We start from the raw sequence: 12,189 nt of genomic DNA on the forward strand, positions 1-12,189 counted from the left end.
TTAAATTATATATATTATTATATATAATTATATAATTTAAGTATATATCTATTACTGTATAATAAAGATCTTTTTGACATCAATATTAAGCCTTACGGGAAAATTACTTTCCCGTACAACATCCTATATGTTGCTAGGATCTATCTTGATACGACGCATCTTTCTCCAAGATTACACGTCGAATTAACGCAAAGCATTTGCGAATCTGCTCGCGAAAATCACCCGCTACCTTGAGATAAGGTTTACCCATAGCATTGCATAAGGTCGTAAAATCTCACCTTCACCCGTGTCAAAGGTCGAGTCCGTCGTATCACTCACACGATCTCGTGCTACGTGCACGTGAAACGCTTACCCGTCACATCATACCTCTCGCAAACCCTTTTCCCTTGCGGAAATTCCGCGTTCCCCAGGAAAGTCCCGCAATTTCCCGTTGTCCCTCCGGCATCGCAAACTTTCCCTTCCACCTTCCCTTGGAATTTCTCTGCTAAGCGAAATCTGTGACCTCTTCGCCGACGTAGATTTTTTTTTCTTTCTTTAAAAGTTAACATACGTCGCGAGATAATGGCATCAATTAGTAATCACGGGAGAGCAAATTTGTATTCGTTTTCGTGAATATATCAAAGTTACATTGAAATCTTCACGCTTAGAATCGTGAATAATACCTGGAGATTTTCTAATGGTTTTTATAATAATTTCTAATTATATAATTATATCTCTATGCAAAATGTGATATAAAGCAATCTTTTTTAAAATCCAAATAAAGATGTTAAATCTTTGCCATTAAGAAAAAAGATGTCAATTTAATTACAAAAGAAGCAGATGAGTGCCACCGAGACACTTAGAAATTTTCGCATTAAGCTTTAATTGATAAAATTCAATTCACATTCTTCTCGTTGCAAATATTTTTCTTTCACCTCGGGGGATTTTCAATTTCCAAATATATTTAAAAACAGTGATGCAAAATTATTTCCAAATTAAGAATTAAAGAGGAGAGTCCCTTCGTCATGACAACGTCGCGTATCTCTCCTCACCCGATATTCGTCAGTTATAAAGAAAAGAGAGAAAATCACCCTCACCTTTGCTGTCACAGACGTCACAGAGCACCATATCCGCAACGGAGAGCATGTATCCTACCGCGTGGTCGCATCTGCACTGAGATATTTTGTGACGTAGGGCGGCATCGTGGCGAATCGTAAGAGGAAGTGACGAAGGAAGAGCAGGAAAAGGGAGAAGACCGGCGTTGAAGGTACGAACTATCAATCGATCGGTCTACAAAGTCTTAACGGTTTGACAGCCACGTTTACACTGACGGCGTGGCGCATCAGAACGATGTATGGACGATCAACGGCCCCCAACGGCGGGGTAGAAGAAAGGGGGGGATCACCAATGTGACCCACCATGGTGGGGATGTCGGATCAATATTAGGGCGTAGACTCAAGGGCAAGGGCCGTCAATGCTTACACAGGGTGAATGCTACACGGGATATCGGTCCTCTAACGGTGGATCCATTGAGGAATTTGGAGTCAATTTTCTCTCGATAAAACGGAAACCAGAATTTTACAGCGACTAAAAATATAATCTTTTACTTAATTAAAGATAAATATATTTAAAATATGATTGCAATTTCAGGCTTAGTCTTTTATATGATAGAAAAATTGAAGATAAAAATAAAATTTGTTAGAAAATTGTTAAAAAATCTATAATTTAACTAAACATTCGATGTATAAAACAATTTTTTAATATTAATTTTAATAATTACTAAATTTGATAATCATAAGCTTTTCAGAATCTCCTCGAAAAAAAAAGAATTGTCTCCAAATTCCTCGTTAAAATTTTAGATCAGGGATTCTAAAACATCCTACATAAGAAAACCTCGTGATATCATATGCCAAAGAAATTGAACGAATATTTCCAATGCAATGCAGTATATTGCATATCACGTAGCGATATCTATCATGGTTATCGCGTCGATGCGCTATTGTGTCTAGAATTTTGTTATACACGACCTTTCGGCTGTTACGATCTATTCTGTTGAATCAGTTCTATTAGTTTGACACGCTGCAAGGTTTACACGAGATTAACACGATTAGGCGAGTTGTAAAAAATTATTACATGGGCGTGTAAAGTTGTCGATATTTGCTTCAATATTTACGCAATATCGGATAATCTATGTTTGTGCCGATCAATATCAAAAAAACGTTTCTAAATTTGATAAAAAAGCGCGCTCTTGTTACGAAATATCCGAAATTATTATTGATGTTAAATTAATGATTTTCTCACTTTTTAGAGAATAAATAATTTGTGTTGTGAAAAATATAATTTGATTTTCATTTTGTTTTCGAAATTATACAAATGTATATATTTCTCTGGGATATATCTTTCGAATTTTAATATCACGTTAAATAAAATAAATTTAAATGAAATTTTGAAGAGCAAGAAAATGTGTTCGTAAATAAACGATTAAAATAATTATATTCCCTACACATTAGACAAATCTCTTGCACTGCGCGATGTTTACGCAATCGAATCGCGCGAGTCTTGTCAGAGCGAACGATAAAAATGATCGCGTGTCATCGGACTGTTAATTAGCGCGATACACGTTCCTCCTTCGTTTATGAAAACTTTCGCGATACCGTGAGAATACAAATACCACATATTTCGCGCGACGCGAGAGGGAGAAACGTGCCCCCTTCTGGGGTTTCGGGCACGGTATTACGCGAACAGGCAAGCATCCGAGAAGGGCATAGGTGCATAGTTCAAGCGTAAACGCGGTATTTCAAACACGACGCGAGAAAGGATTAACCCTTTCACGGGGCCACTGACGACCCGAGATCCTTTGATTCAGAAATTTTTCCCCCGAGGCGGCTATTTTATGAGTCTTCCCTAGAGAAGGATAAAAGAGAGAGAGAGAGAGAAAGGAAGGACGGCTTCGCATTGCAGCAAGATTACATATGGTCGGCGTAATGTGACGATATCTATCTTGTAAATGCAACACGAAACTCTTTGCAACGTGCCGAAAAGAAATTCATTTCAAATGTATATATTTGACGAATATTTTGTTTTATGCTATTTTAATTTTTAATACGATGTAAAATTATAAATTCCTTTGCTCTGACACGATGGCATTAATTATTTTTTAAGAAAGAATCAATTTTAATTTTGTCTTTGACAATATCTTGAAATACATCCTTTCTTGTGCCAAATTAATAAAAATAATTTGAATATTGAATTGTCGCGTTTTTTAATTGAATCTTCAATTAACTGCGCTTATAAATTCCTTTATTTATTTTTTTATTATATTCCGCATATTGCGTATCCTGCATAAATGCAGTTGACTGTCTTAACCGAGAATTATAGCGCGTATCAACATTCTTGAGTCATCGGGCGGGCACGTACGCAACCGAGGAGATATAGTGAGTCTACATGTAAGATGATAAGCTGGATAAGAATGCTTAACTAGGATAAAAGAGCGGTACAAGATACGCTTGTCGCCGAACACCTTTTTTACGTTTTGCGTTCAAGTAAAGGTGACGGCGATGCCGTACCACTCGCGCATTCATATACATATATATAAAGAACCAGAAAATTTCCTTATAGATGTAATCGTGAGAATGTATCGACATTTTTGGTATTCATCAAAATGCGATTTGTATCAATTAAATAAAATGCAGGTACACGTTTATTATCCCTCGTCAAATGTTTATAAACTGATATTTAACAGCTTCTGGAAATTTATTTAATTTTACTATAATGAAATGAGATCTATTACTATAAATTAAAATTAATTTTATGCATTATTATCCTCTCAGGTTTTCTCTAATCTTAAAAGAATTATAAATAAATAAAAATACGTAAATAAAAATAATATAAGCTAAAAATAAATATAAATACAAAAAATAAATATAAGTAAATAAATATAAGTAAACTATCGATGTAACGAATAGATAAACACAATTATGCTTCGGCTCATAAATTTTATGCTCGAAAAATTCAGTTTTGGGATTCATCACTTGTATATATAAGTGTCCAGTTTTGTATACGCAATTGAGGGTGCTCAAAAATGCTCGGGATGCTCATCAACTCAAATCTTTCACTGCGGAACCGGAGAAGAGGCTTTCTCTGGTACGCGTCTGGCTTAAATCCATATATAGGGACATATGTTCGAGAGAACACTCCAACTACGCACACTCTATATTGGAGACACACTACCCTGACCTGCGATAGTAACACGAATGAGCGAACGAGCGAGCGAGGGAGCGTCTAAAAATAGGGGTGCTTCGGTCCCCGAGGGATTAACAGGCACGCCGGTTGTACCGTAATTTTAAATACCTCGACAAACGTCGCTAATCAAATCTGTCGGTTTGTAAAACGTGCTCTTTTCCTTTAAATAGCCCGCGGGTATTAAAGTGGTAAACCCGAAGCCTTTCTTCAACAGGCATCGTTAAACGAGATGCCAGCAAAATCCGCAGAATGACACCAATAAACCGATACTCATCTATCGCGATATTCTCTTTCACGAAGCTTACTGTTTTATATAAATCGTGATGTAATTATAATTGATGCTAGTAGAAATTTGATAGTTTGCTTTCATTCGATATTCATACTTTAATTTATCTAAAATTTATTTCGCAAAGCTTCGCAGTTTTGTGACCGCTAACTTATTACAATGAAGATTATGTATTCACACAAACGCAAAATATATAAAAATTTGCGAGAGAATTTCAGAATTAAAATATTTTTCAAAGTACATGAAATTTGCGAACTTACCCTTCCGCTGGTCCTCGCTGTCAGAATGAAGCTCCACATCGTGCAGCCTCATGGATTGCACGAATCCTCGCCAGTGACTCCGCGAACGTCCTCTCTCGCCGAGATCGCTCTTCAGGTCCGCCAGCTGCTGGTCGGACTCCTTCAACAGCCCGTCCAGAATATCCGGTCTTTCCAGATTAGAACTGGCCTTGGAATTCTCTTCCGTACTCGCTGTCCCGTTCGGCGAGTCCTCCTTGCGACCGAGAGGATCACCAAAACCTCGATCCTCGCGCAAATGCTCGTCCGCGTAAGGATCTGCATCCTTCCATCCTCGATTCTTCGAGTTTCGCCTCCTGCGAACGGGCGGACGCGGTTGATCATCCCAATTTGCTTCTTCTTTCTGCCTGGCCATTTTGTGCTTATCTTTCGGATCCTCCTCCAAAATCTTCTCTTGATATACTTTATTCGATGCCTTTCCTTTCATTTCCTTATTTGATGCTCTGTTGGACATATTCTTTGGATTGTTACATTGATCCTTCAAAGACTCCCGATTACTCCTCGACGCTTCCAGAAGCTTTTGCGCCAGCAACCGAGTCCTGTTCATCTCTGTTCCAGGTTTCCTCTTCTCCTTCTCCGCATCGTTCTTGATTTTCCTATCATTACTACTCCTGATCACCGTCCTTGACGAAGGATCCGCAGATTGAAACATCTGCTGGATCCTGAAGATGTCCGATCGGATCTTGGCTGAAGCCGGCGCGTCGTACTTTTTATTCAAGATCAACTTCGACTCCGAGCCTTCCGTCCTCTGCAAAGGACCTCTGTGATTTTTCGATGGAGTGTTTCTCAGTCTCTCCAAGTCTTTCAGGTCTGCTAGAAGAGAACTGTGGGTCCTCGATATTCTGGCGTTACCCTCCTCGAGACCAACGGCGACGCTGCGTGGTCGATTTCTCGAATCCGATTTGCCGATCTGGTCCATCGGTCTAAGCGACTGGTCCACGAAAACGGTCTCGCGAATCTGATTAATATTGCGTAACCTCGGCGTCCCGATCTTCATGCCGGTGGTTCTCATGATCACCTTTTCGACCGACTCGATGTCCCGCTCGCGACCCAATCGCCTCTCCTCGATCAATCGCGCCCGATGAGCATCGATCGGCATCGCGTACGAGCTGTGATAAGTCGGGCCCTTAACAGAGACGGCGGCTCGTGAATTCGGCCCGGTCGAATTTATTTGCCTGCTGCTACGCAGCGGAGATATCCGGACCAGCTTCGGCGCATCTCTGGGATCGTCTGTCTGTAAACTGCCCCGATACACCATCTTCCTTCGTTTATTTCGATCGATTGTTTTTATCACCAGAATGATTAAAAATCATTCGAAACGTCTCATGCTTGTTCACCTGAAAATTCGAATGTCATTATATTAGTATCGAATATTAAAGTTTGTCAATTAATGTTTGTTTGTAACTTAAAGATGAAAAAACTTTTCTTGGATATAATAATAATAATTTTATTTACGATAATCTTGAATATATATAATTAATAGTAATAAAATGTAGCTAATAGTTGATTATATAAATCGAATATAACTGTCTGTTACGGCCTGTTGTCAACATAAATAATGTTTCTCCTGTTATTTCTCGTTTTTTTTATTAATTTACACGTCATGCTGAAGAGAAATCGCGAACGACTTCATAAGAATCAATTTGATTTTCAATTTTATTTGTAAAATAAAGACATATTTAAAAAAATCGCCGTTTATTTGATATATGGCAAAAGATTTTGTCTTATTTTTTTTTAATTAATACGTGCAAAAACTCTTTCTTCTCGAAGAGAGGGAATATAAAAGAAATAATTAAATAATAGAGAAAAAAGTATTAAATTAAAATAATTGACTCTCGCAATCTGTCGCATTCACAATAAATTTCGACGCCAATAAATTAATTCAATTTGCAGAAACGTTCAATTTCCCCCTTGGTTCTACGAGACACTTGTACATACTGCAGAGGAAAAATACTGACAACTTTTACGATCTATCGCATTCGACTTGCAAGGTCGTTCCGCGACGTTCAAATATCACCGACCACGCTGAAAATGACCGTCGGCGCAATATTTTATCAGCGAACACACGCACGAGTTCGCCGAGTCTATAATTGACGGAGATCAGGGAGACCATCGACAGTCAAGTCGGTAGCTGCGTTTTATGTGGGTGTCGCGCAACGCATGTGGGCAGCGACCCCGTCGCACATGTCTCTCTTGCACAACGCGCTATACACTATGCGTGTATACGCGTGTATTTGCGTGTGTAGGTGTCGCGCACATTAAAGAACGATCGTCCGCGTTAAACGCCGTGCGGTTGCATTCTAATCGCTAGGCGATCGTTCGCGCGATTCAGGGTTGACAGCCGCGTCTCGCGAGCTGCCATAAATGGCCTGCGGGAGTGATCAACGCGATGCCTCTTGCGATCGAGACAGATCGATCGTCGGCCATAATCGACATTACCATGCGAATGCCGTCGCATCGACGTGATAAAGTTTTCGTGACGTAATGTTAGGCGTTTCATCCTTCCGATACGCGCAAAGATGTGTAATCGATCTATAATTTACAATATTTTTTCCAGAGAATAATTTAATAAAATCAGGTTTAAGACTCGTGAAGAGACTGTTAATTTTAGAACGTTTGCCATGATATAATAATTATATACGATGATTGCGTTCCGGAGATGTATCCACGGATTATTCACTGGCGCGATCATACGATTCCGCTATGTATAATTAGATGGCATCGAGATAAATTGCGAGTTAACAAAACAAAAAAACAAAAGCGCGAAACTTTCCGAAGCGTTTCTCGGAAACGGACGTAATTAACGATAGAATCCGTCTCATAATTCTGATTAAATATCTGTATTGTTGCACCGTTAAGTTCAGTTTGAATTATTATTGTAATTGGTAGAGCGACAAGCCACCACTATATCATCTACTCATTTATTTTAAGCAAGCATCTGATGGTATTTTTTAAATTCAGATTGAATATATTTCACGATTGCTAATTGCCAGACTTTAATCGACGATCCAACTGTTTCATAATTCTGATTAATTATCGGATTTAATTATTTTTAATTAAATAATAATTTCCATTATGAAATAAAATTATGCAGTAAATTTGGGAACGGAAAAAAAAAAATCTGTAAAAAATTTCAATTTGATATTTGTTCTTTTTCTTCATTATACTTTGATTAATACGTCATTTTCTATTTTATTTACAATATTGATATCTAAATATAATTAAAAATAATGTAATAAAAAACGGATTTCTTTTTCTTCTCGTGCGATAAGATGGAAAGCAGAAAGCATAAAAAAGAACTTTATTCAAAATTAGCTTTCTTCTTTCATGAAGGCTGACTAACTCATCCAATTTCTATTTTATATAAAAACTAGGTATAAAAAGTAATTTTTTTTTTTTTGTTATTTATATATAACAAAGAAAGAAATCACTTAAAAATAAATATGATTCAAAATTTGATTTCATTTTTCCTCCGAATCCGATTGACATTTATCTCGGACGATTACGATCACTTTAACGCTAATCAAATTAACGACCGTCATCGTCGCCGATGCGCCTGAATTCGCAGATCCGTCACGCTGTGCGAGAGAGACGGCTCGAACAAACGCGTGAACTTCGCACGCGTTTAACGGAATAGAAGTTGTTTCTCCCGTGCTCGCGAGCGAAATCCGAAATCGTCCATAACACATGCGTTTTTTTTTGCGCGCTTCCGGCAGCGCGAACGCTCGCGCGTGCGAGAGAGAACGGCGGGCAATGTGTGCCGAGTGATTTACCTGATTTATTTATCGCCTAATTCGCGGTCCCGTGGCCGATAACCGTGAGAGATTTTGCAAAAACTCGCGTCGAAATTTTTTCTTTCCCCCTTTCTTCTCGCCTCGTCGAGATAACGGGAAAAAACTCCCGTTCGCGGCCGGTCTCCCCCGTTAGGCCTGTAACAAGAAAATTCATGCATTTTCCATCAAGAACGTCATTATAAGCGAATGATTTTACGGCTTTCCGCGCGTATAGTAGTCCGTTGCTCCCATTCTCCACGCCGTTCTTTGTTAATCGAGTAGGCCGAGACGGCATTGCCCGTCTACCACGTCTAACTGGATCGAATAAGTTGGAATCAAGAGATATATCAACGTCAATATTCAAATAAGATTCAATTGCATTAATGTGATACGCTGACCCAATTTTGTTTCTTTATCTATATTAGGCGTTTTCCACGAGTCCGAATCGATGGAAAAGATCTAAAGATGAAAAGAAAGCGAGAGAAGGAATTCTTTTGTTCCTTTATTTATATTAGATGTTTTCCACGAGTCCGAATCGATGGAAAAGATCTATAGTTAAAAAGAAAGCGAGAGAAGAAATTCTTTTGGAAACAATCAAAGTCGCGCGTTCAAATAAATAAATTTATAATAAAAATTAAGAAAAAAGAAATAAATAAATTTATTCGTTTATTCGAAAGATAGACGAGCGCGGATTTTTCTTCCTCGTCTACTCCTGTATATATTTAACCGAGAGTAACTCTTAAGAGAGATATGTCATATTTATAATCGCCGTTTTCTATAATAATCAGGCTCGCAAAGAATCCCTCCCTCCGACTCATACGTCGCGCTTTGATTACGTTAGCAAAGTATAATGCCGGATCGCGTCTACCGTCAATCACCGTGTGAAACTTAGCGGATCGACTTCCTTCGCGAATCATAGCTACTGTATTCCCAACGGACTGCGAATGATCCAATTCCGCGTAAGTGGATGAGAACTCGCGGTAGAGAAGCGTTGCTTCTCCTCGCTATGCGGTTTGTAGCCGTGTAACAACAATCTATCTCGACTGAGCACCGCCTGTCGACGTTTAGGAAGCTGCTTCTTGGAGATATATGACGTAATACATCGAATTAACATAATTTGTCATATAACATAACATAACTCCGTTATGTTTCGCTGCACGTGAATGATGTAACCGAATAGAGGACGAGTCTCTTGCTGATTGAAATCTCTGATTTATCGGCTCTCCAGATTTATCTCAATCGATTATCAGTTTTGTTTCTAAAAAAAATTCTATTCACGATATATTGAGATTAATCGACGTTATTTATCCCTTGAAAAATGTCGCGCGATTTATCTCGTTCGAAGAGAATATATTCCACGGGACAACATAATTATCGCTTACATAACTTTTCGTGTCTATAACGATTATAACGGTTTAATTAAAATTTTTGATCGCGTCTATATACTATTAATGCGATGCGTACTTTGCGCCGACTGCTCCACGCTTGGAAAACCACTTGGATACGACTTCCGTGAGTAAGAACGGCTATGATTTACAAGTCCGCGTTTTTTACTTATCTCGGTAACGATATCTTTTAACAAAATAATTGTATTTTTCGTTTATAATGGAGGACAAGCAGATCATTATACGTTGATCGCGAGATAGCAAATCGATTTTCGAAAAAATCTCGGTTGATTCTTACTAAAAGTATCTGAAAGTGGCCTGACTCTATTTCAACTTTTCCAGCTGTTACATTAAATTACTTTCTCTCCAGAGCACGCCAAAGTTATCACATTGAATTTTATTGGATTCATTATCCGGTTTTATTCATTAAAACTATTCGCGTTACTAATTGAATCAAGATTTCAATATAATGAAAAAGTAGATAACTGATCGTCGTACCGATAGCTCGCATACATTAATTCTCTTTCAATTAGATATCGCGATAAATAATTTACACAAATGTTAATATATAATAATATACAATAATATACAAGAAATGTTGTCTCTCTTTTTCGTATAAAAATTAGTTCTAATTACCTTTGTGATACCCAGACAATCCAAAAACGCGGATTTGCCTTGCTCCGTTCGACCTTGTGTGTCTTCCTCCTCTTTTCTTATCTTCCAATCGGATGTTTCTCTCTTTCTCTTTTTCTACGTGCGTTTAGATTGTACGCAATAGCACTATTCAAGGATCACCAACTCGCATCCAAGATGAAAGCGCGAATTGACACGGAATAACTCGCAGAATTTTATCGACAAGAACGTTTACAGCATCGCGCTGTCATAATTGGCACGGAACTAAACTTTTCGCGAATCACGCGGTTGCCGGAAGTGTTCGTGAAAGGATCTCAGTTTCCGCGACGCGGTTTCTTTTCCAGCACTTCGTTGTTGTCCTTCCTTGAACACGCACTATTTTTCCGCGTTGTATATCTTTCAGTCAAAATTTTTTAAAAATTTAAAAATAGTTTTTTTTAATAATAATATAGCCAATCAGCATCCACCTCTTCACTCTCTCTTTTTCTCTTTACTTTTTCGATTGCACTTTTCTAAACATTCTTATTTTAATAGTTTTTCTCATTGCACGTTAAGAAATATACATTATTTAACATTTTTTAAATATGTTTAATAAGTTTTCAATCCCTATGGAAAATAGACTTTTTCAAAGAGTTTTTAATTATGTCCAATATATTTTAACAAATGTCTTTTCTCCAGAGAGTAAAATTTAATGTTACTTTTTGCACTTATCCCGCCTCTATCTCTCTTCTCGCTGTATCCTTCGCTCTTCCTTGACTTCCTCAGCGGGCTTATCTTCCGGAGCTCGCTGCACTTCTTCGTCGCACCGCTCGTGTGCGTGTGTACCACTCGCGGAAACGGCTTGTGGTCGCGACCGCACCATGTACCCCCGGTGCCGTGAGAAGTACTGAATGGGTTCGCCAGACACGAACATAATCGCGTCTACGGCAGGCAGCTGTAGGTACACTACAGCTCTTTTCCTTTCCATGACATACCTCCGCCCAGCGGTGGGGTACCGCGCGACCCCCCTCTTTTACTGTGTGTGCACAACGTGGTGTACACCCACGCGACACCCGGTATACGTGGGCTGACGTTGGCGGAAGAGAGATGGAGATTTCCTCATATTTATATTTCGTAAAAAAAAAAAAAAATAAATGTGAAGATGATAAAAAGAATTGTAAAATGTAACGAGATTTGCATATCAAAATAAAAATATTTTGTATTAAAAATAAGAAAATTTGAAGTATAAAAGATGATAACGTAAACGGAGAAAAATAACATGCGGATAGTTTTGAGAGAAAGAAAGAGAGAGAGAGAGAGAGAGGAATCTTTTCGTGGCTCGTCCTTCCGAGATAAGAGGAGCTTGTTGCACACACCGAGGACCTCAATGGCTACCTATTTTGGTCAAAAGTCAAAGTACACGACTGAAATTCTTTTACGATCGCCGATCGTATCGTTTCACAATAGTACTTGGGCTACGATGTTGATCAAACTTTACGTCGGCGGTCCCTCCAGTTTTGACATTGAGTAAACGCTGTGTTGACATCGTGTCGTTCGTGACAAATGGAGACTTTGATGGTGTCCAAATAAACGTCGATATTAATCAGCAACATGGT

General features: G+C 38.5%; 1 protein-coding gene across 2 annotated transcripts in view; it reads right to left on the reverse strand.

The window, feature by feature from the left end:
* The window catches only part of LOC115246013, a 31,852-nt gene extending 20,210 nt beyond the window's left edge, over positions 1 to 11,642 (reverse strand). Inside the window, exons 1-3 of one of the 2 annotated variants that reach the window (XM_029824573.1) lie at positions 10,598 to 11,642; positions 8,577 to 8,732; positions 4,768 to 6,140 (exon numbers count right to left, since the gene is read on the reverse strand). In XM_029824573.1, the coding sequence (XP_029680433.1) occupies positions 4,768 to 6,061 (1,294 nt within the window). In that variant the 5' untranslated portion in view covers positions 6,062 to 6,140; positions 8,577 to 8,732; positions 10,598 to 11,642. The remainder of the gene's footprint in view (positions 1 to 4,767; positions 6,141 to 8,576; positions 8,733 to 10,597) is intronic. The other variant, XM_029824574.1, reaches the window with a different exon arrangement.
* Positions 11,643 to 12,189: the final 547 nt, after the last annotated feature.

Source organism: Formica exsecta, unplaced genomic scaffold, assembly GCF_003651465.1.
Source record: "Formica exsecta isolate Colony F162 unplaced genomic scaffold, ASM365146v1 scaffold138, whole genome shotgun sequence".
NCBI lineage: Eukaryota > Metazoa > Arthropoda > Insecta > Hymenoptera > Formicidae > Formica > Formica exsecta.